Source organism: Gallinula chloropus (assembly GCF_964237585.1).
Source record: "Gallinula chloropus genome assembly, chromosome: 18".
NCBI lineage: Eukaryota > Metazoa > Chordata > Aves > Gruiformes > Rallidae > Gallinula > Gallinula chloropus.
Window position 1 is genome coordinate 10416428 of NC_140103.1, and position 27742 is coordinate 10444169.

The 27742-nt window shown below is 50.6% G+C and overlaps 1 protein-coding gene across 1 annotated transcript in view; it reads right to left on the minus strand.

Moving 5' to 3' along the window:
- LOC311198436 (discoidin domain-containing receptor 2-like) overlaps positions 1–27211 on the minus strand; it is a gene marked incomplete at its 5' end in the record, with an annotated part of 33569 nt that extends 6358 nt beyond the window's left edge. Inside the window, 13 exons of the mRNA XM_084272385.1 lie at positions 823–1020; positions 1779–1900; positions 4094–4338; positions 5508–5703; positions 5947–6104; positions 6607–6699; positions 7707–7953; positions 11987–12173; positions 15196–15301; positions 15510–15657; positions 20458–20686; positions 22989–23091; positions 27148–27211. Of these exons, the coding sequence (XP_084128511.1) occupies positions 823–1020; positions 1779–1900; positions 4094–4338; positions 5508–5703; positions 5947–6104; positions 6607–6699; positions 7707–7953; positions 11987–12173; positions 15196–15301; positions 15510–15657; positions 20458–20686; positions 22989–23091; positions 27148–27211 (2096 nt within the window). The remainder of the gene's footprint in view (positions 1–822; positions 1021–1778; positions 1901–4093; positions 4339–5507; positions 5704–5946; positions 6105–6606; positions 6700–7706; positions 7954–11986; positions 12174–15195; positions 15302–15509; positions 15658–20457; positions 20687–22988; positions 23092–27147) is intronic.
- Positions 27212–27742: the final 531 nt, after the last annotated feature.

Consider the following 27742-nt stretch of genomic DNA (forward strand, 5'->3'; position numbering starts at 1 on the left):
CTCATCCTCCAGCTCCCAGTGTCTGACTCTGCAGGATGCCAGTTTAACACTCCCCGACAGGGCCACTGACTGCCAGCACAAACACCACTGCTGCCTTGGTGTGGCAAGACCATCTCCTGCCCAGTCCCCTCAGCAGAATTTGCTGTAGCTACCTTTCTCTCATGATAAATAACTCTATCCCCTGTGGGGGTACGTGCTGAAGGCTAAGCAATGCAGTCATTTCTGACCAGCACAGGTTTCTTTATCCAGTGGAACACGTTAGTCCTTCCCTCAGGAGAGCTGTGTGTGGCACTTCTGCAATGGCAGAGACACTTTTATGTTACATTTAATCCTTCCATAGAGGAGGAGAGATTCTCTCACAACTGACAAGGTGGTTTTCTTTGCCAAATATTCTCCTGCTGGCTGATGACATCTTTCCTACACCCAACTCCCCTCATGTAGTACTTTTTAGACATCCAGAGATCGTATGAACCTTCTCAAAACCCTACAAGGCATTCCTGCCTTTCCTCCCACCATCCTGTGGTGCAACTGGGTCCCCATATTCATGAAGTACTTGATGGAAACCCACTAACTAAAGATGGCCACGTCAGTAAACATCACATCTAAAGATAAGTCACCATGACCAGAACATCCCCCAGCCAGGGCCACTTCACAGGAATACAGACCCCTGGAGGGGTCAAGAACAAACCCCCATGCAAAGCAGGACTGGTGCCTACAGTGTGTGCCCTGGCCAGGCTGAGAGAACGTCACTGTCTGTCACAGCAGGAGAAACTGTGAGCTCTGTGCTGCTGCTTGGTCCCAAGCACAGGCAGAGCCTCTTACCTGACGCAGGGAATGTTGTTTGAGATGGCAAATTTGCTGTAGATCTCCCTCTGCGACAGGAACTGGTTGAGGTCCCCGTTCTCCATGTACTCTGTGATCATGCAGAGCGGGTCATCGCGCACACACACCCCCAGCAGCCGGATGATGTTTGGGTTCTTCAGCCGTGACATGATCTTGATCTCCTTCAGGAAATCGTTCCTTGGAAAACAGAAAATAGGAGTTCAAAGCCCAAACTACTCCTCTGTGTAAGGAAAGCAATAGCAGTGTGCAAGAAAACCTCAGTTCAGAGACACTGACACTTCTGCAGAGGCTGGTGCTGTGCTGGTGCTCAGCACTGACCCCATCCCCAGCAACGGGATTAACAGCGCGTTTTGGGAACTCTTTCAGTAAAAATTTTTTTTCTAATATCTAATCTGCCCCTGCCCTGACATAGCTTGAGGCCATTTCCCCTTGTCCCATCTCCTGTCCCCTGGCTGAAGAGACCAGCGCCCACCTCTGCACCCTCCTGGCAGGTCAGTGGAGGTGGGGAGAAGGTCTCCCCTCAGCCTCCTCTTCTCCAGGCTGAATACCCCCAGCTCCCTCAGCTGCTCCTCAGAGGATTTGCCCTCCAGCCTCTTCCCCAGCCTGGTTGCCCTTCTCTGGATTCGCTCCAGGACCCCAATGTCCTTCTTATGCTGAGGAGCCCAGAACTGGACCCAGCACTCAAGGTGCAGCCTCACCAGTACCCAGTCCAGGGGCACAATCCCCTCCTCAGACCTGCCACACTATATTTGATCCAAGCCAGGATGCCATTGGCTTTTCTGGCTGCCTGGGCACACTGCTGGCTCATATTCAGCCTGCAGTCACTAACACCCCCCAGCTCCTTCTCTGGACACACACCACTCTCACAGAGGTCACTGGGCTGCTCTCAGGGTACCTGCTGACCCAGAGACAGCTGGCACTGCGGGTGTGCTCACCTGGCTGTTTTGTTGACATCCGATCTCAGCATCTTCACTGCAACCAGCACTGGCTGGTGAGTGAACTCTGTTGAGGAGACACCCAGGAACTCCAGCAGGCCATCAGCTTCACAGAGGTGCACCTGCAGGGATGAGGCATCCATGAGGGCATGCACAGGCCAGGAGCCAGAGGAAAACAACATCACACTGAGGTCAGTTTGGTCACCAACAGCAGAACACTTGAGCAGTGTAATTAAAGTGACTCTGATGGGGTGAGACACAGCCCATAGGTTGGCCCAAAATCCTGGACAATATGTGTATGTACAGTATATAGCCCACAAGGCAGGGGCAGATGTGGATTGCAGCTGGATAGGTCCCTAAGGCACTGAATTTGCTGTGTCCATATGGACTGGCACAGCAGACTACTGGGGCAGCCCGATCGGCCCAGCAAGCACTGGAGATGCTCAGGAGGGTGGCTGTGCCTGCAGCTGCCTGCTTTGCTCTGTGTGTGCATGCAAACAGCATGGCTGCAGCAGGGCTGGCACGTCACACCTGCCATACCCACACAGAACTGTCCCACAGCCTGGCTGCAGTGAACAGAATGCCAAGTTTCTTCAAGTCATAAATTAATAAAGGCATAAAATTACTGCCAGGGTTGTGTAAGAAAGGGATGGATGAGACATTTGCTTAAGAAGTTATCAGAATAACTTCTTATTCAACTGGAGAACAGGGCAAGAGATGATGGGGTGGGGAAAGCTGACAAAGAAAAAGGTCTGAGAGGAGCAGGCTGGATGTGTCAGACTTGCAGCAGTGGGGGAATGAAATGGCAGCTGAATTAATGTCGTATGTAGAAAGCACAAGAACTTACATGGCAAGCTGGTGGGGAGAAAAAGGAGACAGTGTAGGAAAACAGGACACACCAATAAAACAGAAAAAGATACAGAGATGCTGCTGCAGTTACATGGAGAATGAAACCTGCTGAGGCCAAAGTACAGTCATGAGACTAGGAGAGCTGTGGTACCAAGCACATATATCACAAGTGCAGGTAACGTATCACTGAGCTCAGGGAGTGGAAGGTTCAGAGGCAAGGAAGAAAAGAGACAAAGGGAAGGAAACACTGACTGGAGAAATGGGGGGTGTGGGGTGGAGCACTGAGCCACTGAGTAAGACTGCACACTATGGCAGAGAAGTGGAGCAGAGCACATCAAGACCAGTTTACTGGTAAAGACCGAGAGGTGAGGAGGAGAGAAGGGAGAACGTGATGTGGCACATTTGCAAGTGTGACAGAAGGAACAGGCTTTGACTTGATCCCCAAGGAAAATGGAGATGGATAGCCTGGCTGCTGCTGTTTGACACCACACAGGAGGAGGAAGAGAAAGCTTTGACAGTTGTTAGAAGGACAGGAGCAAAAGGGAAGGAGAAAGCAGAAGCAAAATTATGAGAAAGAAGCCTGTTACACTTCTGGAGCACAGACTGAGATAGGGCAGGATCCAGGTGACAGCAAATGGGACTGCACTGACAGTCCAGTGCAGGAGCTGAGGATGTCAGTGCTTCTCCAATAGACTGAGTGATCCAGGAGGAGTGGGACAGGGAAGGGAAGGTGTGCTGTCCCAGAGGAGGAACTACAGAGACAGGCCCATCACTGATGGGGAAGCAGTCAGTACAGGGCTGTGCTTTGCAGGCAGGTAGAATTTAATGCTGAGAGTGAGCAAAAGCTGGGAAGGAAAGAGACAGAGGGAGCAGATGGGGGTAAGACTCAGCTCAGTACAGAAATAGGGATGGTATAGAAACAAAGCAGAGACAACAGTGAAAACATTCACAGCTCAAAGAGCCACTCAAGGAGTAAAGGGAAAGCTTAGCAGATGACAGATGTGTGTGTCATGCTGCCTGAGGCGTGAGCAAGCAGCAGTGCTAGAGAACATGAGGGCACCACAGTGCTCAGAAGTGTCCATTTTTGCTTGAGCCAGCGTGCAGAGCCTCACTGGAGCCTCCTCCTGTTAGCATGAAAGCTGCTTGTCCAGCTAGGGTCACTCTGCCCTGGCTGCAGTCACTGCTGCAGTCGTCAGACTCCATGCCCAAAGGTGGGTGCCAGCCACCACACGTTTGAGATGTCCATGGATGACCACGAAGCAGTCTGAATTCCCACCCTTAGGCCTTTCCAAAGGGGATACAGACAAACATAAGGTTACAAAGCTCATCTGCTGAGAAAGACTCAGGTGGTACCAAGCAGCAGCCTGGCGGGTGCAGAACGAGGCTCTCTGAAGCCTGTCCTGAGGGACACCAGCTTCCAGGGGCCTCCTTTCTGTCAGAGGAAGCACGGAGGAGCAGGGCTGTACCTCTCCAAACTGCCCTTCTCCCAGCTTCTCCTTGAGGCGCAGCTGCTGCCGTGGGAACTCCCCCACGGAGATGTCCTTCTTGGTGAGGGAATCCACCGTCAGCGCCGGCACCGCGTACATGTTGTTGCCGGTCACTCCCTGCAGGTGCACGATGTCCGTTTCGGCGTAGTGAGGAACGCTGCTCTGGAAGCCTTGGTGAGGAGTGGACTTGGTCAGGTCAGGCTCAGCGTAGTCCCCACTGCACACTAAGGGGAGAGCAAAGGCAGCTGGACTCAGACACATCTCCATGAAAACCAGTACGGCCCGGCTCCCGCTCCCCTCCATGCTGCGGGCCCCTGGGGACCCAGCCTGGTACCAGGGAACACTCAGATGGAAGACTCCACTCTGTGGTGATTAGGGCTTAAAGCAGAGCAAGCTGCACTGCTGCAGACACCAGGACACCTGAGAGGTGCCAGCAAATACATGTTAAGCAGCTGCCTACTCTATCTGGCTCTGAGAGCTGCAGTTCTTGCCCAGACACGGAGGCACGAGCCTGACGTGATTTCCTGTCTCCGATTCATTCCAAATCTGCCCTTCCCTTACCCAACACAGGGAACACTGCTTGCAATGTCAAGCTTGCTCTGGATTCTCTTTTGCAACAAGAGCTGATCAAGGTCCCTGTTTCTGATGTACTCTGTTAAGAGGCCACACTACCTCCTACAGCTCATCCACCCAAGCGTCACAGCACAGCTCCTTACCTCCCAATAGGGTTGATGTAACACAGAACCTGTGTTCTGCTCAAACACACCCTGACTCCATCCAAAGCTGCCTCCCTGGGTAGGGTAGTGTAGTGTGGGATCTCAGCAGCCTGTCAGTGCTTGAGGAACAGAACACTGCCCTTCCACTCAGCGAGCAGTCACTGCCACCACAAAACACAGCTGGCAACGTTCCCTTCTGTGCGAGTCCCAAAGCTCTCCATGGGCTAGAAGCCAGGACACCACTCACAGCTCTCTGCTGCACTTCCCTCTGCTCTAAAGGAATTGTCTAAGGAATTTCCAGGAGCTCTTGCTGCAGGAAGAGGTGCTAAAGGTCTTCTCCACCAGCCAGACTGGCCGGCCAAGGAGAGCTGGAGGCAGCTGCCAAGGGGCTGATGAGAAAAACAATGATGATTGCTGTGACTGCTAAAACCAGTGCCTAAAAGATGACCTGGCTGAAGCATAAACACTGTCTGCAAGGAGAACAATAAAAGGCTACCACCCTCTATGGGGCTGGTGCTCCATCTGCCAAAGTTACATACTAAAAGGTCTCAGAGCTCCCTGGGTCAGTGCTGTATTGCATATGGGTCAGAGAAGATTACCTGGACACTGAGAAGTGGCATTTTAAAATCTGAGAGGAAACAATAAAAGAATAAACTGGAGACTGGTGATTACATTACCTGAATCTTCTGCACTTTGGGAGAGCTCTGGAAGCTTCTGGAGCAGCGTAGCTGGCTGGTGATATTCCAAATCCAGCGGGAAAGCACGTTCATAGGTGGGATTTGACTGGTGGATCTGGGTCTGGTTGTTGGCAATGGTGTAGCTGTAGAAGGAGAGGCGGACTGTGGCATCCTCCTCCAGGATTCGACGTGGGGACTGCAGAAGAGAGGAAAAAAAAACTGCTGAGGAGATGCTCAGTTGTTAAGTAATATATTGGCTGCAACCACAGCAATTTCCAGTAAGATCTTGGACAGAGCTGGCATCCTCCCCTGCTGTGAGAACAGAGTTTCAACTGCTCTACGGAGCCGGGGAACCCTGTGCTTTCCACATAGTTCTGAGCTCATTAGGGCTAATGCTTAGCATTGAATTTGTGTCTGCAAGACAGCCCTGTTGCATTACCTTTTCCAATCTTTTCTGAACATACTGCTTCCAAAGGATAATTATTATAATCATCAGGAGCAGGAGAATAATCGCCACAAGGCAGCCCACGAGGATGGAGGTATTGGAGTCATCTGCTTTCTCTCCTATCCAGGTGCTGGTTACAGAAGATGTAGTTTCTGCAATCAGAGAGGAATGAAGAAGCAGCTGAAGTTAAAGCATGGGTTATCTGTGTGATGAGCTTCCTGTGTGCCCTCTCCTACAGTCTGGTACAGAAAAGATCTCAGGCAGCTTCCTGAGCATTAACATCTGCTGTGATCACATTTTGCTCTTATCAGAAGTCCTCACTTTGGAGGCTCACAGCCAGGAACTGCACAGGGGAATCCTGCAATCAAAGGCTGCACTCAGCACTGGAACAGACCCCTGTGATGGATCCCTGTTAGAGCACAGTCTGCAGAGTATCACTGGCTGCACATACGCTCTCAGCCCCCCTGCTCTAAGGCAGCCTCAGCCAGCTGAGGGAACAAGAGATAGCTGAGGCTCAGAGGCCAATAAGACACAGCCCTATGTGTGAAGGTAACAGCCAGGCCATGCCTGGATCTCCAGAAGCAGAGAGACACCATGGTAACTAGGGTGCCTCTGTGAAACCCCCCAGTGCTCTGCCCTTGGTGAAACCCTTACCCCAGGTCCCCTCGGTGACGTTGCACTCCGTTCCCAGGACATCCGCTGTGCTCGTGGCTACCGTAACGAAATTAGGAGTCACACTCTCCATGTCTGTGGAAGGCAAGGGAAGGGGAGGTACCTGTCAGTCCAACAATCTCCTTGTGCTCCTGCCAGCAGTGAGCAGGATCCCAACCAACACTCCCACCTTCCTGAGCAGGCCTAGGCACCCTGGGCACCCACACTGGAACAGCACAAGCAGAGACATGTGCTGACTCAGCACTTCCCAGCACTCCCACAGGGATGAGCCACACACATCCCAGCCACAGCAACCTGCCAGCCTGTGTGGGATGCTTCCCTGAGCCTGGCCAGGCACAGGGGACTGGAGCAGGAACTCTTTTGGTTGGTTGGTGGCTTTTTTTCCCCCCACTTTAGCATGATTCTGCGAATTGCCATCCCAGGCTAGACCAGGGCTCTGCCTTGTCCCACATGTGACAGTGGCCAGCAGGGGCTGCCAAAGTGTGATAAGCTGCAATCTGAGCACTCCTTCCCCAGGAACATGCTCTCAATACAGCTGTCTAGGGACCTTCAAGTAGAAAGCTACAGTCAGATTATTTCACTGTCAGTGCAGGTGGTTCTCTCCAAGACTGTCTATTCCCTTCCAGAGCCTTTCACAGCACCTTGTGGCATTGACTTCCACAACATAGTTCAGGCTTGAGAAAGAAAACAAGTTAGCCTCTTATTTTCCATGATCTTCTAACTTGATCATCATCTACAGACATACTGAAGTTATTCCTAACAAAACACTTGGTAAAGAGAAGTAAAAAACAGCCCCACATGCAGCAGACAACTGTCTCAAAGAAATGCTCTACAGTCCAACTTTTGGTTGCTCTAGTTGTGTCTCTACACACACGCATCAGTAGCGGCCTGAAAAGAACCTGCTGCAGACTGGACCCTTCTGCCCCTGCATCGCCCTTACCAACCTTCTCAGAGCTTCCACCACCTCCTCCTTCCCGTAATGTAGCCCCACAGTGCCCCACACACGTTAACCCCTGCACCTCCACACCATGTTTTTTGCTCCCTGTGCTTTGCCAGGTCTGCTTGACTGGAGAAGTACTGACCTGACTGGAAGGAGATCTCACTCATCATCATCCAGGTGTCGGCGAAGTAGAAGCGGCAGAGGATGGCTTTGCCCACACGCTGCTGGAGGGGCACGGTCACGAACCTCGCGCTGGGGTTTTTGTCATCTAAGACAGTTGCCACTCCAACAGGTTCAGACTCCCAGTCTGCAATCAGGCGTGGTTTGAACTGACACTCCACCTTCTGAAAGATCTTTACCCCCTTGGAAAACATGTTGTTACAATGCACCTAGGAAAAAGAGAATGGATCAGGCAGGAGAAACACTTACTGCCTTGGGGATGTGCTGTTCATGAAAGCTTCCTATTTCTAATCACAGAGTTACAGGGGTTGGAAGGGACCTGGAGAGCTCATGGGGTCCAACCCCCCTGCCAAAGCAACTCCCCAGCTCATATTGCACAGGGCGGCGTCCAGACGGGGCTGGAATCTCTCCAGAGATGGAGACTCCACACCCCCTGGGCAGCCTGTCCCAGGGCTCCCTCACCCTCACTGGGGAAAAGTTCTTCTCCAGGTTGGTGGGGAACTCCCTATGCTCCGACTTCCAGCCATTGCCCCTTGTCCTGTCTCCACAGACACTGAAAAGGGGCTGCCCATTTCCCCCTGCATCCCATCCTGAAGATATTGATAACATTAATAAGGTCCCCCCTTAGTCTTCTTTTCTCCAGGCTGAACAGCCCCAGCTCCCTCAGCCTTTCCTCACAGGGGAGATGCACCAGGCCCTTCATCATCTCTGTAGTCTCCTCTGGACTCTCTCCAGGAGATCCCTGTCTTTTTTTATCCCAGGGAGCCCCGAACTGGACACAACACTCCAGGTGGGGCCTTATATCTCCCTGCAGGACTCCTCACAACTCACTACTTGTTCCAATACAGCTTCATCCCCTCATAGTGTGCAAGGAGAACATTTGTGCAAAACAGGATTCTGAAATGGCTCCTAACTTCACATGCAGAGCTGCATTAATGGTCACATTCTGGCAGGCTCTTCCTCTGAAGCCTCACAGATCAATTTTCCTTGAACATATATCCCAAGGGGGAAGAAAAACCACCCCCAGGCTCTAGCCTCTTTTAGAAAGCTCTCAGCTTCTGCAGCCTAAGATAATTTCTTCTCTAAAAATGGTACAAGCTCAAGAAGATATTCCCCTGAGACACTGCAGCTCTTCTACTGTGGCTGCACACTGAAGACAACCAAGGACTTAAGTTTTAAGAAAACCTTCATGTAAGCCTGCATCCATCAACCTCTCCTGGCAGCTCATCATCAGGTTGTCCCTGCTGTGGTGGTTTAGTGAAGGGTGCTGGGATTTAAATTGCAATTGCTATGCCACCAAACTAACATCTCACTAAAACAACAGTATCCTCTTTCATCTCTGAGTTGCAGCTCCACATAGTCCACCTGCAGACCAGGCAATGCACAAACTGCTTCCAGGCTGACTTCACACCTGTATTTGGGAGGTTTGTCTCATTCTCCCAAGAGCTGGAAACAGCTTTCTCCCTTCCTGCTCTGGGGCTGTCCCCAACCTGACAGGCTGCAGCATCAAAGTGCCATCTCCTCCATCCTTCCAGGTTGCAGCACTGCAGACCCACTGACACCAAACACCTGGCACTCTCCCAGGACTCCAGCACTTCCCAGGATGGGGGCTTTGCAAAGAGGGACAAGGCTTGTAAGGATCCTTTCTGCTGTCCCACCATCCTTCTTCAATGCAAACCTCACCCTGGAGCTTTTTTAACAAATACACATGACAGTTTAAGTTCTGCCACACAGTCCTGAAGACCTGGACCACAGTAACTTGGCACTGTGGCCAGTGACCAGGAACCAGAAGGAATAAGGTGACCCTTAAAAGTCTCTGGCATCCCACAGTCTACCTCATAGCCATGATGGTCTGACATTCCCTAGAGCTTCTCCAAATTATTTCCTAATGACTGGAACATCAGCAATTGTGACAACAGCAGCTTCCAGGCGAAGGCAGCACTGAAGCCCAGTAATTGCTTGGCCTCTGTGAGGTCCTGGAGTGAATAGCAGTGAAGCAGTAATGAGGACGACAGGCCTGATGAGCAGTACAAAGACAAAAGGAGGGTATTTGCATGTAATTAGGAACAGATGTAGCTGAAACAACGTTCTTCAATAATGAGACACTCATCCATAGCAAGGCAGGAAAGCCTGATGCCTGCAGTGTACAATTTGTGCCATATTGGGACAGGAGGTGGCAAGGTTTGGACTGATAGAGACACTTTCTATTCCAAACACCAGCTTGTAAGGTCCAGTGTTACAATAAACAAGCTCAAGTACTCTGCAATGCACTCACAGGGTTTGCTAACATGTCTAATTTTTATCCCTTTCCTGGATATTGAGGAATCTCAGAAAATGGGAATCAAGCTAACAGGGATGAAGATACAAACAGCAGCATTCACAGCTCACCCAGCCTGTACAAAATAATGAAGATGCTCAGAGGGCTGGAGCAGCTCCCCTATGGAGAGAGGCTGAGGGAGCTGGGCTGGTTCAGCCTGGAGAAGAGAAGGCTGTGGGGGGACCTCATTGCAGCCTCCCAGTCCCTGAAGGGAGCAGAGAAACAGGAGGGGAATCAGCTTGTTAAAGGGCAGAGACTGGCAGGACAAGGGGGATGGAGTGAAGCTGAAGGAGGGAAGGTTTAAATTGGATATTAGGGGGAAGTTCTTTCCAGAGGGAGTGGTGAGGGGCTGGAACAGGCTGCCCAGAGAGGGGGTGGGTGCCCCATCTCTGAGGGTGTTCAAGGCCAGGTTGGATGGGGCCCTGGGCAACCTTGTGTAGCTCCAGGCCTGGAGGTTGGTGTCCCTGCCTGTGGCAGGGGGGTTAGAACTGCGTGATCCTTGGGGTCCCTTCCAACCCAGACCAGTCTGTGATTCCATGATTCTATGAAATAGCTATTTCAATGAGCTTACATGTTTATTGATCAGGATTTTTTATAAGGTGTTTGATTTACTTATTGTAACATCTGACTCCAATTAGCATTGTATGAAGTCAGGAATTATTTAGATTTGATTAAAAACTGTCAACTAGTAAGTCTTACAGATCTTAGGGCACAAGTAGGTGTGTTTCTGTAAGTCTTTAACAGGAAGGTATTCCCAGCTCAAGGTTATTTGCTACCTTATTCAATGATCTGAAAGAGACAGCAGAAACTCTAGAAATTAATCAAATGGGGGAAAAAATAAATCAAACTTTCCTCCAATAACCTGAAGTTTTCAAGAGTGACTCATTTCAGGGTAGTGTACTCAGGAACAAAGTCTAAGTGATGCTTTCTACTAACTTTTATCCCAGACACCACTGACTTTGAACTGACACTTACCATGATACTAAAGCCCTAATGAGCACTGAGGACTACAATGATCACAAGATTCATAAACAAAGCAGCAACACCCAAAGCAGGAAACTGGTACCAGTCCTTTTATGCAGTTTGATGGAAAGCCTGCATCCAGTTCCAGTTTCTATACCTCCAAAACAAAAAAATACTGGCAAAAATAAGTAAAAAGAACTGGAAGATAGCTACAAAAATGACCCTGGGTCTCACATGGAAGGCACTGAGAAGTTCAGCCAACTTAGTTTTTTGAAACAACGATTAAGAGAGTGGTTTAATCACAGTGTAGAAGCAGAAAAAATTCTGAGAAGGCAGGACTCCTACTTTTGCCAGTGAAAGCAGGCTAAGAGCCAGTGGTTGCAAGTTAAAAATAGACAAAATAAAACTAGGGTAAGTAACCACCAAAACAATTTACTTAAGGATGTGGTGGGTTCTCCTTCATTTGAAATCTCTACAAGAAAAGCCACCAATGCTTTTTAAAAGACTCTGCTGTTTACTACAGACTGAAAAAAAAGTTCAGCTCATCCTTTCCCTGTGTGTTCAAGTAACTTCCCCCAGCACGAGCACAGATTGAGGGTCCAAAGAAGTGACTGGTCAAAAATGGAAGCACAACCACGCCGCCAGTAAGCAGTCTGCATCCTAAACACACCTCAGCTGCCCACAGGGGCTGCCTGAGCACTGCTTCAGGTGTTTGCTTTTTCCTGCTTTAAGCCAAATAGAGAGAGAGGGTCTGAGCTCTGCACAGACAGGTGCTGCCCTGCTTCACCTTTCTACCCTGGCAAACTTGGGACACCTCCAGTTCCAATTCTGTCTCTGGTGGGATCTGCTGTTGGGGATGTTTACACCCTCCTGCTTTGGGAAGAGGACCCAAAGGGTAACCTGGAAGTGACCAGCCACAAAGCCTGCCCCCCAGGCTGCTGGGGAGGGACAGCAGCGACTACCTTCATGGAGGTGAAGTTCCGCGGCCGGTCGAACTGGAACTCCATCTCCACGGAGCCCGTGCTGAAGGTCTCGTTCTTCCAGCCGACGTAGTCGTAGCCCGGCCACACGCGGTACTGGTGGCTCTGCGTGAAGTCATCCAGCCCCAGCACACCGTCCGTCAGCTGGCCCAGGCCGCCGTACAGGTGCCTGGCAAGGAGGAACCAACAGTCAGGCAGAGCCGGCCAGGAGAGCTCCAATGTGAAGGGATGGGGGCCCTGCAGCTGGTACCAGAAAGCGTTAGTTTGTTTGGAGAGATGGAGCAGCTCCCCTATGGAGAGAGGCTGGGGGAGCTGGGCTGGTTCAGCCTGGAGAAAAGAAGGCTGTGGGGGGACCTCATTGCAGCCTCCCAGTCCCTGAAGGGAGCAGAGGAACAGGAGGGGAATCAGCTTGTTCAAAGGGTAGACAATGGCAGGACAAGGGGGATGGATTAAAGGTAAAGGAGGGAAGGTTTAAATTAGATATTGGGAGGAAGTTCTTTCCAGAGAGAGTGGTGAGGGGCTGGAACAGGCTGCCGAGAAAGGGGGTGGGTGCCCCACCCTGGGAGTGTTCAAGGCCAGGTTGGATGGGGCCCTGGGCAACCTTGTTTAGCTCCAGGCCTGGAGGTTGGTGTCCCTGCCTGTGGCAGGGGGGTTGGAACTGTATGCTCCTTGGGGTCCCTTCCAACCCAGACCATTCTATGATTCACTCTTAACCCAACCCAGACAAGAACTCCTTCCCTGTCCTTACACACCACCACCTTTATTTCGTTTGGGCTGGGCTTTTAGAACCTTCCCCTGCTTGGGCAGAGGCAGATGTTTCTGCACTGATACAGCTCTGATGAAGCCAAGCTACGAGCTGTCTCTTGAGGACCAAAACTGAGACTACAGAAGATGACACTGTACGTGCTCCAAACAGAGCGTTTGGCCACGGAGCTGCATGGGAAGCAGGCTGCTCCATCCTGTCCTGGGGGACCAGTGGGGAAGGCTTTGCAGGCAGGCACAGAACAGCAGGAGAAAGAACAGCAAGACCATGGGCAGCTCATCCAGCCACAGCCAGTCTTAACTGGGATCATTCCTGGCACTGCTCCTGGTGCAAGACGAAGGCGTTATCAGCTCTGTTTCCAGGGCTGATCAGGCTCTTCTCCCAGGACCCTGCCTCATTCCACTTCTTATCTGAGAGGGCAGAGCCTACAGTACATTTTCCAGCAGAAGATGCCAGACACTGAACGTTCCCAACCCACAGGCCTCCTGGGACCCATCCCTGCCACATCCCCTGTCCCACAGCAGGAGAGCTCAAACAGTCCAGCTGCATTATATTGCCTGAACTTGCTCCCTGGACCCGTTTCATCCAGCTGCAACCCTTGTAACCCAGGCTGGGCTGCTGCTACGTGCACAGAAGGTCCCAAAGTCCGTTTCCTCCTGTCACGACGACCTGGGGAGGTGTGTGTGCCTCTGAACCCCACACAGCTCAGCAGCTGGAGAGGCACACTCCTGCTTTCAGGCCAGCCAGGCACACAACCTACGGGGTAAGTAGTCTGAAGGAGAGACTCCTCACTAAGCACCTTCAACTGTAGCCCCCAGCCAGCAAACCCGGTGTCCCTAGTTAATGCAATGGCACCATCCTTCTGAACATAACCCCCCTCTCCTTCCTTTTCACTATCCAATCCCTTCTATACCAAAGCAGCTTGAAAGCATCAGTGTGAAGACGTTGTGACCTGGTACCTTACAACATCCTACAAGCACGAAGAATGTGCTTCCCACCCCCTTGTTTTAACCTCCAGCAGGACAAAACGCAAATAATGTTACAAAAATCGTCTCAGAGCATAAAAAGAAATATCAGGCAACAGTAAAAATTGTCAGGAAATTAACAACTGAAATGGGACCAATAAAAGCACCTTAAATCAATGGATGACACCAGGTCACTGAAGAGACCCTGTGAGAGCACTTCCTAGGGACGTTCCTGTGCAGGCAGGGACACGCTGTCTCAGTAGGATACTCATGCCCCACTCAAATTTAAACACACTCAAATTTGGATTTACAGCAAAGAAAGTGGTCATGCTAACTGTCTGAAAGTTCAACCATTCACTTAATGTTTCAGATACAGACTCTTAATGAACTCACCTTCCATGAGAATCAACAATTGGGCAAACCAGAGACACCTCAAGATGTCAAGAACACAGCACCCTACCTAACTAATCTAAGTGATGTGAAAAACTAGCAGACCTTGTAAGGAGCTGTCAAAACCCAGTTCCTTTAGGCCTTTTGACTCCAAATTGGAAAAGTATCATACCCAAGAAATCTTTACAGTGATTAAACAGCCATCATCCTCTCATACCACATTGGAACGGTGACTCTGCTGACCTGGAGCTTCTTGCACAGTGATGGAGTTTCCGAATTGTTTCAAGCCCACCAGAGCTTTGTTTTCAAAACCAATCTCTCAAACCTGTCCAGAAGCTCACAGGTATCAAGTGCAGACCTGGAGTTCAGGTGCTGCACACTGTCTTGGATGCCCAGTTTACCCTGGAGACCTCCTGCAACAGTTTATGATGCAGTCTGCTAGAGAATACATTTCAGATACCAAACTGCAGAAGCAAAGGCAATCAAGAGGGGAAGGACCTTCATCTGCTCCAGGGACACTGGGGCTTCACAAGTAGAAGGTCCACTCAGCTCTCTCACTCCAATCTGGGGCAAGAGAAGAGTAGCAGCACCTTATGATCTGCAGTATCAGTGACAGGTTAAGGCTATACATGAACCAACAAAGAAAGCAATGCAAAGAACACAGTCACAATTAGAGACCAGGAGCGATGAAGGCTTTCATGCAGACACAGCAGGACACTGTCATTGTATCACATGAAGATGGAAGTTATGAAGACAAACACTCTTCTCTTTTTGTAAAGAGAAGCATTGACAACTTCCAGTAACAGCAAAATTATTTCTCCTGCCAGCCTTTGCCAGGGGTAAATGAATATGGTGCATCCTGAGCTCACACCCTCCTTTAAAAGAGCAACTGAAACCAGGTCACCAAAGGGCCTGGAACAATGAAGCTGTGATGGTGTGGAGAACTAGCAGCCTAGTTTGCAGCTCTGGAGGTCTCACAGTAGTGTTTGGGATATGAGATACAAGCAACAGGGTAAGTAGGAAAGAGGAGGTAACTTGCACAGTGACACAGAGAACAGGATGCTGTCTCCCACCTGCGCTCCTGGTAGCCATCGTAGGTCGAGTCATTCAGATAGACTATGGGGAAGCCAGGAGCTGCTATTGTCCCTCCTTCAGGGATGCTATAGGATGCCAAACCATCTGAAAAAGAAAGCCATACACCTCAGAAATACAGCAGCAGCAGCCTTCCATCATCTCTGTCCACATGCTCCTTTTATTTATGATGTGGACCAACAGAAGCAGTTCTGTGGGCCTGGGATTCCCTCTGCATATGTGGGGACGCAGGTGAGTCCCAGTCAGAGCTGGTAAGGACTCAGTTCCAGTGACAGGCAGGGCAGTTGCTACTCACCATACCAGACACAGCCATAGAGCTCCACCCTCATGCAGACAGTCATGGGCATCTCTGTCACGGGGATCACCCGGATGAACCGCGCAATGATGGGAGGCCGGAGATCCTTCAGCACCACGTCGTAAGTATCGATGTTGCCTTGGATCACCTGGAGAAGGGAGATGCTTACCAGCAACTTCTCCCTGCTGTGCTGCTCCTCTGTACAGGGCTGTACTTCTACCCCCCATTATTTGAGCCCAGGGAGCGTTCCCATGCAGTGTCTGCAGAGGATTAGCTGCTGCCCCCCTCCCAACACCTGGCACGTGGCTTACAGGGTGCTGCCATTTCACCACCTGCCCACTGCAGGCCCACACCCAGCAGTACCCCAAGGGAGAGGAGAAAAGCAGAGGGGAGATGAATGTAAAGCTCATCATGACCCAGCAATGTGCCCTGGCAGCCCAGAAAGCCACCATGTCCTGGGCTGCATCCCCAGCAGCAGGACCAGCAGGTCGAGGGGGAGAATCTGCCCCACTGCTCCATTCTGGGGAGATCCCCCCTCCCCACAGTGCTGCCTCCAGCTCAGGGGTCCCCAGGACAAGGAGGACATGGAGCTGTTGGAGTGAGTCTAGAGGAGGCCATGGAGATCATCTGAGGGGTGAGGCTCTGGAGGGTCAGGGTGGTTAAGCCTGGTTCAGCCTGGAGAAAAGAAGGCTCCAGGGAGACCTCTGAGCAGCTCCCTCAAGCAGCTCCAGGAAAGCTAGAGAGGAAGTGCAGTGATAGGACAAGGGGAAAGGGGTTTAAACTCGAGGTGGGTACATTTGAGTAGCACGTTAGGAAGAAATCCTTCCTGGGCAGGGTGGAGAGGCCCAGGCACAGGGGCCAGAGAAGCTGAGGCTGCCCCTGGCAGGGTTTAAGGCCAGGCTGGATGGGGCTTTGGGCACCCTGGCCTGGGGAGGAGTGTCCTTGCCCATGGCAGGGGGGCACTGAGGGACTCTGAGGTCCCTTCCCACCCAAACCCTCCTACAATTCTACGACACCTTGCAGAAAGCTCCAGTTACCAATATGTAGCCTCCCTTCTCCAAGTGAGTTTTCACATACAGCCCAAGAGCAGGTAACTGAGCTGCTGCTCAGCCCCAGTTACCTGGCAGAGGGTCCCCATGCCCTTTTGCTGTAAGTCAAAAACATTCCAGAGGTGCAACAGTGTTTGGGGAATGAAGGCACAACCACACAGCAGATGCCTTGAACTGAACACTTGAAGTGTTCAGCACTGCCACAGAAGCTGCTGGGGCTCTCACCCTCCCCTTCCCACACTTTCACCCTCGTTCTGGGAAGAGTCCACTACTTGTTTTCACAGACAGTGTGTGGAAACAGCTGAAGCTGTCAAACCCCACAGTGGGGGGCCTAAGAGATTTGCTGGAAAGGATTTGGACCCATGGAAACAGACTAAGAATGTTTTTGGTATCAAAAGTATGAGCTACAAGTGTGAGGACTCCTGTTCAAAGATGCTGTTGGGGGGAGGATGAGTCAGAGGCTGAGGTTGCTCAGAAGACTGTGTGAGTCACAACCGTTGATGCACAGGCAATGTGAAAGGTGAGGGAGGGCAGGAAGGGAGCAGAAAGGTGGTTTCCTCTTCATGGCAGGAAAGGGAAAGAGTGAGTGGCTGGAGAGTCTGCTGAGAAGTGAAGAAACTTATTGTACCACAAGAGGAAGCCACTCAGAAGACTGCATCTCCCTGAAGAAGAGACAGTCACATCTGGTGGACTTCTGGACTGCACCAGGATCGTTCCAAAAGACCTTCCTGCACCTGGCTGGACTGGTGTGTCAAGGTGCACAGTCCCAGGAGTGAACCAAAGGAAACAGATGGATACCAAGAAGTAAGGTCATCTCTTTGACCTCTTCAGCTCCCCAACTAATCTACAGCCTCTTTACTATCTCTCTTCCTAGGAGAAACACCCATGAATTCTCTCTTACACATACGTAATCCTTGACTTCAGGAACCAAGAGACAGAGATTAACCCTTTCACCTGTCAGATGGCACACGACAGGAGACCTGGAGGCCACCTAAGCCTTGCTCCACAAAACCTTGCCAATAAGAGATAAAACCCATGAGGGGACAGCAGAACATCCCACGTCCTCATCACAGAAGCTGGACAGATCCTCTGGAGATGACCACTTGTCAGGGAATCCGAGGCAGCAGATACATCAAGCCAAGAAGCCCCAGATGGACACAGTGCTGGGCAGAGTAAGAGGAAGAAGCTTCAGCCACTCCCCTCAGAAAGAGGCACTTTTGCACCAGCCCTGGAAGTGGTGACTTTGCTGCCTGCACTGAACAGGCATCGAAGAGCAGATGCACTTTGCGTAGCACCTCCACAAGGTGGGGTTGCTGCTATTGAGCATCAGTTCCTCAGGGCCAAAAAACCCCAAAGCACATCAGCTGTGTGTGGAACAAACTCGGCGTCAGCTTCCAGCCCCAGCCACTACTGATGCAGGTGTTCCCAACATCAAGAACCAAGTGGTGGGGCTGGCAAACAACTCTAGGTGACTGATACCAGAAGTTGACAAGGAACCAGGACTCAACAGTGCAGCAGCCTGCGACTTCAGAGCCAGTGGAAAGCTCCATCCTCAGGTGGTGTGAGACAAGGGGAGTTCAACTTGGCTCTGCCTTTACTAAGGAGATTAAAGCTGGAGATGACTGAGTGAGCAGCAGGATGTGCTACACATCTGATGACCCGACAAACTGTGAGATCTGAGACTCAGCAGCACAGTGAAGGGGTTTGCTGGGTGGTGGGGTTGGGGTTTATTTTGTCTGAAACTATTTGTGTGACCTGCTTGGACAGAGTCATGCTGAGATGGGCTCACACAGTCCTGCTCTGAAATATCACTGATTTGGCATCTATCAACTGCAGGATCAGAATGCAGTTATTAGCAATAACTGTAATTAATTCTGGGCTCCCTAGGATAAAAAAGACAGGGATCTCCTGGAGAGAGTCCAGAGGAGGCTACGGAGATGATGAAGGGCCTGGAGCATCTCCCCTGTGAGGAAAGGCTGAGGGAGCTGGGGCTGGTCAGCCTGGAGTAAAGAAGACTAAGGGGGGACCTTATTAATGTTTATCAATATCTTCAGTATGGGATGCAGGGGGAAATGGGCAGCCCCTTTTCAGTGTCTGTGGGGACAGGACAAGGGGCAATGGCTGCAAGTTGGAGCATAGGAAGTTCCCCACCAACATGGGGAAGAACTTTTCCCCAGTGAGGGTGAGGGAGCCCTGGGACAGGCTGCCCAGGGGGTGTGGAGTCTCCATCTCTGGAGAGATTCCAGCCCCATCTGGACGCCGCCCTGTGCAATATGAGCTGGGGAGCTGCTTTGGCAGGGGGGTTGGACCCCATGAGCTCTCCAGGTCCCTTCCAACCCCTGGGATTCTGTGATTCTGTAATTAGGGATAACTGTAATTAATACCTGTAATGCATATACAGGTAAGTAAATTAGGATCTTGCACCTCATTCCAAGGCTTGAATTTTACAGGACGTTTTTATCTGACCAGCCAGCAGTGGTTCTGAAGTACAGATTCCCTCATGGAACTTGCCTCTTACTGGTGGCACATTTGAAAACCCTTTAATGGAGAGTCACTTTGTCAGAGGAGCTGAAACAGCAGGAATTGCACCCACTGTGTATGCCATGGACAGAACAGCAGGACCAGAGGAGCAGAAGCATCTTCTCTGAGAATATCAGGAGGAATAACCTTTTGGTCTCAGGCAGTGGGGAGCAGGAACACACACTGCTGGGATGTATGTGGACTCCCACGTATACAGAATGGGAGGCAGCTCGAATTGTAGCATCAGACACTGCTAAATACAAGCTCATCACCTTATTATGGCCCAAGAGGAAGATCTTGCAAAAATAGACCCATCCTAAATCCTAACAGATGACCCAAAGGCAGTCCTGAGCACCTACCACTGCTCTGCACAGGGACTGGGGGAGAGCCAAGCAGCACTCAGCTGCTCATGGGCAGCATAACCAGTGAATCCTGCTATTGATGGAGATGTGGACAGACTTCACTGAGAAAGTACTGGCAAGGAGCAGTTACCCCCAAGGAGTTTAAGCTTCCTCTCCCTCCTGCAAACACAGTGTTTGGGGCACACACCAAACCACAAGGAATGGGCAAGATAACAGCCAAATAACTGATGAAGGGTCTAAGTGGGCAAATAATTCATTAACAAGCTAGAAGCTATGGCTTAACACTGCAACACAGACCCCACCATAGCTTCCAAAGCACCCCAGTGCTAGGAAACAGCCCTATAGCCAGCATCTTCTCTAGCCTGGATTCAGCCTGCAGACTGCACAACCCAGCCTGAGGCAGGGTGACCAGTCAGATGAGGAGATTCCTTCCTAGGAGAAGTTTAATAAAGGCCTATGAACATGAGCAGAGCACAGCTGGCCCTGAGCTGTGTGCTCACATCTGGAGACAGGAGACAACCATAGGGAGTGGGGAAGCCTCTTTGAGTGTGTGTGCTCAGCATATTTCCTACTTACTAAACTCCTTCCCCCTCCTTGCTCTCTACATTAAACACCCCCATCAGACATCCAGAAACTCATCTCCATTCCCTGCCACCCCCTCTCTTTTTTTCATCACAAAGCAGGCACCTGCTTTGCAGCTTCCAATTTAGCAGCAAGTGCCTGAGAGAGGGACATTCACATGATGTTTTCAACACAGACAGAAAGGCAGTGAGGAACCACAGTTCCCAGTCACAGCAATGGGCTGGATTTAGGGGATCACATCAGAGAAACAAGAGTGCAGCATCACAGCAAACACAGGGCTGAGGCAGAGGATGCTGGATGACTGACAGGCAGGTCGGGATAAGGTACCATATACTAAGTGGTTCATATAGGACATGCCTTCTACAGTCTAGTTGTCTTGATGTGTGTGCTGCTTCTCTTCTGTGTGCCCCATGATTCAGTTCCTTCCACACTCACCTTCCTGCCCTGACGATCCTTCCAGGAGATCCAGCGCTCCCCGTTGCGGCTGTAGTCGAGCCGGTAAGCGCGGGCGAACTCTTTGCCTGTGGCACGGGCATGGCGTCCCTGAGTCCCAATCAAGGTGATGAAGAAGAGTTTGTGCAGGTCAATTTGAAGGAACTGAACATCTTCTGGTTGCAACAAACCAGCTGGGCACCAGGCTCCATCTCCCTCCTCCCTCTGTAACCTGAGGGGAAAATCACACACACTAAAGAAATGTCACTTCCACAGATCCAGCCTTCCCAGTAACTGAGGAAACACCTTGAAACTGAGAACTGGGAGGAAAAAGAGCCAAAACAGATCAGTAAATGAGACCTGACAGCTGGCTACCAAATACTTCTCTCCTTTGGGCTGACAGTCAGTTGAGATTTACCAGAGTCCTGTCACCAGGACAGCTCCCCCAGTTTCACATCTCTTTCATGAACTGTTAGAAGTGATTTCTTTCCCAGGCACAAACTTTCATCTTGATTTGAAACAACTGGGTTACTGCACACTGAGTGGCTCTTGGCACCTCACTGGTGAAGTGCATACAGGCTGCCCAGAGAGGGGGTGGATGCCCCATCCCTGGAGGTGTTCAAGGCCAGGTTGGATGGGGCCCTGGACAACCTTGTGTAGCTCCAGGCCTGAAGGTTGGTGTCCCTGCCTGTGGCAGGGGGGTTGGAGCTCTGTGATCCTTGGAGTCCCTTCCAGACCATTCTATGATTCCCCTCAACCCCACTCAGTAAGGCCTGAAGCTCTGTTTGACCACCTCCCACAGCTCTCCCAAGCACAAAGAGAGCTTCTTTAGAAAGAAAAGCTCTGCTCATCTACAGTATTCTGGGTCACTCAACACGTCTTTCACCTCTCCACTCAGCACCACTGCTTGTGGAGGACACTGCCAGGTGGACAATGTGAAGGACTCTGCTTCACAGTGGGACACCGTGGCTCTGGCAGAAGGATGAAGGCTGCTCTCCTTGGGGATGGCATGCCAAGCACAGCGCTGGAGCCATCGGCAGGTGGAGCCACTGAAGGAAACGCTGCCTCACCTGGGCTCTGCAGGCTCAGCTCTCATGCCTCAAGACAGTGAGAGTCTTAAATATGAAAAATGTTAGAGCCACAAAAGCCCATGCAGGTTTTTCAGCAACTTTCTTAGCAAACAGCAAGCCCTTGAAGTGCCCTTGTCCTTCAGACAGCTCTCTCCTCTCTGATGGGATGGGTGAGCTCTGTGTGTCACAGAAGGTAGTGCTCAGGAAGGGAACAGGACAGGCAGTGACAGGCTACAGAAGATTTTTGTCTCAGGCTGGTCAGCTGTTTGTGTTCTTATGGTGAAGCCTTAAAGAGTTGTAAGAAAACCAAGAGGGGCAACTGCAGTGACAGGGACAAACATCTGCACAGGACAACTGTGACCTCTACCTTCATGCCTTTGCCCTGTGGACATCCAGCTCCCCTGGCAAAAAGATGATGGTAGCAGATGGTAAGTGATGCCTGAAGCACTTGCAGAACTGGAGATAAGACACACCTCAGAGAACAAACTAAGGCTCCCAGCTTCCAGACCCCTGGGCTTGTTCAACCCACACTAAGACACACAGCAGTTGGTATCTGTGCTCTACCACAGACTGAGTAACAAGCCCAGCATGAGGAGGGGCTTATGATTTGACTGCCTAGATTCATCACAGAAATAGAAGTGTCCTAGTTAACCCAAAAGTCATACCTGACTGGCACTGGAACTGCAGGAATGTTTGATACCATCATTCTAAACAATGGTAAGGAAGCTTACACCTGTATTTTGTGAATCACCAGTCAGCAGCTTTAAGAGAAATGACAGATTTCTCATGAGAAAGGCTGCAGTAGTGCTTGACATGGAGAGGCAATCCTCTAGCTGCTTTACAGCCACCCCTTAACTCTGCAGTTTCCAGGTTTCTGAGTCGAAGTGGACACAGCCCCTGTCCTCAATATGATGCTGTTGAGTTCACATCCATAAATGACTCCCATGATTTAGTTTAAAGCTCTCCCCAAAAATCCCAGAGGCACTGTCCCCAACTGACCTGTATGTCATAAATCCAGCAGAGGCTTACTCACAGAACTATTAGGAAGACCAGGTCAAAAACAACCTCTGGAGGTCTCTAGTCCAACCTCCTGCTTACAGCAGGGATAACTCCAAAGCAAAAACGTGCTGCTGAAGGACTTTACAGCCCTGTCCCAAAAGCCTCCCAACACTGAGATATCACCACACCTCTGGGTATCTCCCTGAGGTCTCCACCACTTCAGTCTCATGGAGAAGGATCCTTTTTTCTCTTAATACTGAGTCAGAATTTCCTCCATTACAGCTTGTGACCACGACCTCTGCCTCTTGGTCTTTCACTAGGCAATAATGAGGCTTAATACAGCAGCAGTGAACAAGCTAAGCAGACTTAAAGTTGCTTTAAGGGTGAGGGAACTTCTCCCTCAATCACACACTAGATATCTAGGAGAAAAAGAAGGTTACATTTTGCTGCCAGAGACAAACCTACCGTGCATACTGGGGTCCTGTGGAATCATACCACTGGCTGGAAGCTGTGATGTCTTCATCCCGTATTGTCCCTTCATGCATACCCAGAGGGTAACGACATATAGCTGAGAAGGGGAACAAACCCAAGACAAAAATCAGGACCAATTCTTTTTAAATCACCAGACAAATTTAATTAAAAGGCTATCAATGCCTAGGGAATAAACATGGTAATGATAAAATAGAGAATGCAAATAACGATGATGAAATAATTACCATCAACTGAAATAAGTAATGAAATACACTCAGTGTCATTCAGCAGACTCTTGGCAAGGCCAAAAAACTTAAGAAAGAAGCATTTTAAGAACATGAAAGCCAAAACCTGCCCTGTTACTGGCTGCACAGACCTATTTTACAACAAAAATTATTTATCAATAATTATGCGACTAAGAAAAAAGAATTTGCTAAAGATTTCTTGTCTCCTGGAATAAACTGGCTGCTTGACTTACATTCAAATAAGAACAATTATTATTTTCACCAGTCCAGTAACAAGTGACAAGTTCAACAGCTTCTATTCCAGATGACCAGGCAGCTTATGGAAACATCTGCTCTGTTGTGTCACTGCAGGTTAGAGCTCACAGAGTCCATGCCCTGCCCCATCCTCACATGCAGCAAGTGTTTCTCTCCAGGCACAAGACAACTCTCAAACTCGGTGACTCCAAGGAGCACAGACCCAACTGGCTCAAGCCATGGAGCTCTACAAGGTCAATACACCAAAGACAAGCAGATGTAGCTTACAAATCCAAGCTGGCCAAGGTTTCTCTCTGACCCAAGTTTTTAAACACATCTTGGAGAGCTGTTTCAGAAAACTCAAAGTCTTAATGCATTCAGTAAGGCTCAGGATTCAAAACAGGCAAGCAAGATATTTTTGTCAGGCTGACATCAACAGCAGATTAAGAAAGTTATATGGAATTAAATCATGAAACTAAAGACAAAAACATAGTCAATGGCAAGTAGAAAATGAAATGCACTTCCCTAGAGATTTTCAGTCTTTGCCCTCTGAGCTCACAGCAGCCCCATCACAACAGCCCCAGCTCCAGTGCCAGCACATGCTCCAGCGACTCCAGTGGCATTCATGCTGGTTGGTATCCTTACTGCTGTGCTGCCCACCACCAGATCAGCAGTCCTACCTGCCCTTCTCTCAGCAGGGATGCCTCAGGCATCCTCCTCATTCCTGTATCTCAGGACTGCTGCCCTTGTACCAAACCTGGACTAAGCTCTTCACCAGGTTCAGAAGCTACAAGATGAGACAGAGGCATGAAACCCACCTTGTTGTTACCACCATACAGAAACCACCACAGGCAGGTGGCAAATTTCCATGTAGAAAGGTTTGCAGACAGAGGTTGTTTTCATAGGGTTTGGCTGCAGCTGTTGGCTGGCACACTGTCAATGTGTGCATGATGTTCTATATATTCCTAAATAATCTCGTCAAGGAGATGGGTGGTCAGGTGACATTTGTTGATGATACCAGATTATTTAATACAGAAAACAAGTTATGGGAATACACACAAAAAATAGAAGACACCATTGCACCACTGTGTTCTTGGTGAGGTGCCAGTTGGGTATGGAATAGAGCTCTTTCTCCTTCCTTCTCCCATCAAAAGGCAACACAGATGATGCGAAGGGAAGATCAGCAGCCTCATCCTTACAGAAGGAATTACTGAAGTATGACAAAGATCATTTTTATCCTGAACTACCTCTATCACTATCTCTCAACATACCAGAGCTGGAGGCAACAAAAGATCAGGCAGCAGGTTCAAAACCAACATCTGCCTCCTTAATCTACTAAACACTCTGAATGCCAAAGGTTCTTGTGGGTTCAAAGATCAGCCAGTCAAACTCACAGCTGCCCCAGCAAACACACAACTGCTCACTCAGAAAGGTCCTGAGCAGCAGAGTGCAGCAGGCCAAGAGCAAACCTGGGGTTTGCACTGCTGAGCATTTGCCTGTTGTGTACTCTCCCAGACCCAGCAGGGACAGGACCCTGCTGCAGTCAGGACTCCAAACTGGATGGGTTCTGCTCTCACCCACAATGTTCACCTGTGTGCCTGGGGGTTCTGAAGAGGCCTGTTTACAGAAGAGGTCACTGGGAGGCAGCTGGGGGCTGGCTGGGACCAAGCACCATGACTGCAGCTGCTGAAAGCCAGCTGAGAGCTCTAACCCTGCTCTGTTAGTACAGCAAACCAGCCTTGAGCATCTTCCCTCTTACCTGTCCCACCACAGACCAGCTCAGTCTGATCTGCTGCTGGAGAGTGAGTGTGCTGCCGAATGATGGGCAAGGACCTGAAGGTTTGGGAAAGGGGTGGGGGCACCAGCTGAAAGCAGAAGTGATTTTTGTGTTTCTGCAGCAGGAGTCCTGCCTGGTCACTCCTTACTTAAAGGTCAAGTGCACACCCTAGAGCAGTGCCAGAGAGAGCTAGCCAGCTGGGCAGGACTCTGTGGGACTGGGAGGTACTGCAATCCCTAACAAAACTCATTTGTTCACAAGCCCAGGACTGTTAGGTTGAAGCCAGAGTGGTCCTGGCATCAAGGGTGGCTATGGCTCTCACTGAAATGCTGCACCAAAAAGCACATCCTCTCAAGCAAAACCATCTCTGGGCTCTAAGTGCTGCCAGGACTCCTGCTCAGATACCCCTGATGCTTAACTACTCCCACAGGGACACACTCACCTGCCCTGCAGACAGGATCCACTGAGGCTCAGAAAAGCACCACAGCTCACCTCTGTTAGTGAGGTCAGACAACTGATGCTAGGCAAAAGGACTCCACAGGATCCTTCCTGTCTGACATCACCTGCAGAGCAGCCCCTTTGGTTTAGAAGGTAATGCAGGAAGTGCTTCAGGCCAGTCCTGGAGTAGATCAGGAGGTCAAGATACTCCGTGGAGCCTGTGGACATCACAACTGAGGAGCATCAGCTGGGCTCTGGGTGTGCTGGAGTCTGGCACAGCCCCTTGGGGCAGAGAGGCCTGAGCAGCTGTGGGAGCTGAACAAGCACAAAGCTGCTCCAGGAAGTCACAGGCCAAACCAAGCAAAGCTACGTGCTTAGTGAGAACATTTACTGCAGGAGGGTAGGACCACAGCCCTGTGCTCAGATCTGGTGTGGGAGGAGCTATTCCCACACCTTTGGGTGAGCTGACTTCTAGCTTACCATCAGCAAAAGGAATCTGACCCTCTAAGCTGCCATCTTCCCTCTCCTGCTACATTTTAACCATCAGAACCAGATGACAACCCCAGTTCAAAGCTGGGCACACAGAGGGCTGTACTGTGTAGGGATCAGCTGTGTAACAGGAGCCCAGGAGTGCCTGATGGACCTCACTGCACTGCTGGCTGGCAGCACAACCTCTCATCTCTGCAGAGATCCACGGGCCAGAGCCAGGCCCAGTCAAAGGGCTCCAAACAGAGCAAACAACACCCTCAGGGTAGCACTGCTGCCTCACCACACCTCCAGCCAAGCTGGAAAAGGCAGACTCACTTATTTCACAGGCTGTCTCCAGCTCAAACCACCTCATTACAGGGATTTTTGCAATGTACTGCAGGCCCTTCTCTTACTCAACTCCATGGTGACTCTAACTTGCCAAATCCTGTAGGAGAACAGCTCATGCCCTCCACAGGGATTCAGAGGCGCCCAGCCCAGTCTCCATCCTAGCTTTCTGCCAGGTAGGGTTTTCTACCTTTCCTTCCACACTTCCCTCCTCAGAACCCCTCTTGCTAGCTGGAGGGCCATGGCTTATATGCTTTGCCAACTGGTAATTTGCTTTTCAGTGAGCAGCACAGTGTCTCTGAGCCAGTCTGGAGCCAGGTCTGCTCTGCAGGCCACGTGGTCAATGCAGTGAAGGGATAATCAGAGCTCAAGACAAGCCCACTGAGAGCACAGACCTTTGAGTGGGCAAAGAAGAGATGCCTGAACCGTCCTGGGACTGCCAGGAGAGGTGTCCGGCTCCACCACAGCTGCCAAGAAAGACTGGCCACCTCAGTCCTGAGGAGGCCTTCAGGACCCATGTCAGTGATTACATTTACATGCATTCATTACACCCATATGCATTCACCACAAGAGGCACAGAAAGGCTGAGAACGAGCACAGGAAAGGTGGGAGATGAGAGTCCTCTCCCAGGCTGGCAGCTCCCTACCAGGGTTGACTTCGGTGTCAGATGGCTCAAGCAGTGAGGCCAAGAGCAGCATGCAGATGATCATGGTAGCAATCGGAGGCGCTGCGCAGGGTCAGACGGGTGCCAGTCCTTCAGAGACAGTAGCTGCCATCTACATTTCTGCAAGACAAAGCAAAGAGAGAAGGTAAGAGTCCTCCAAAGCCAGGACTTCTCTGTGCTGCAGACTTGTGCTGTGGTTGTCTCACGATGGGTTGGGCAACCTTCCATGCCTTCAAGAGCGTCCTGGCCTCAGCCCTGCTCTGACCCATCACCAGATCAGAGGTTTCATGAAGAACTAACGACTGCCTGACTACCCACACCATCTCTAAAGCTGTTAGTGTACGTCAGCTTTGAGGAGCTCAGCTGCCATGACTACCATGCACACACACTCCCTGAACTGCCCCAGTGCAAAGCAATCTCTCCCCCATCAACGCTTCACTTTCCTTATTGTATTAGAGTCCTACCTGTAAGTTATCTCCAAAGGACCTGGACAGCCCACCCCGGCTCCCCGGGCAGGGGCTCACCCCACCCAGGCTCCCCGGGCAGGGGCTCACCCCACCCAGGCTCCCCGGGCAGG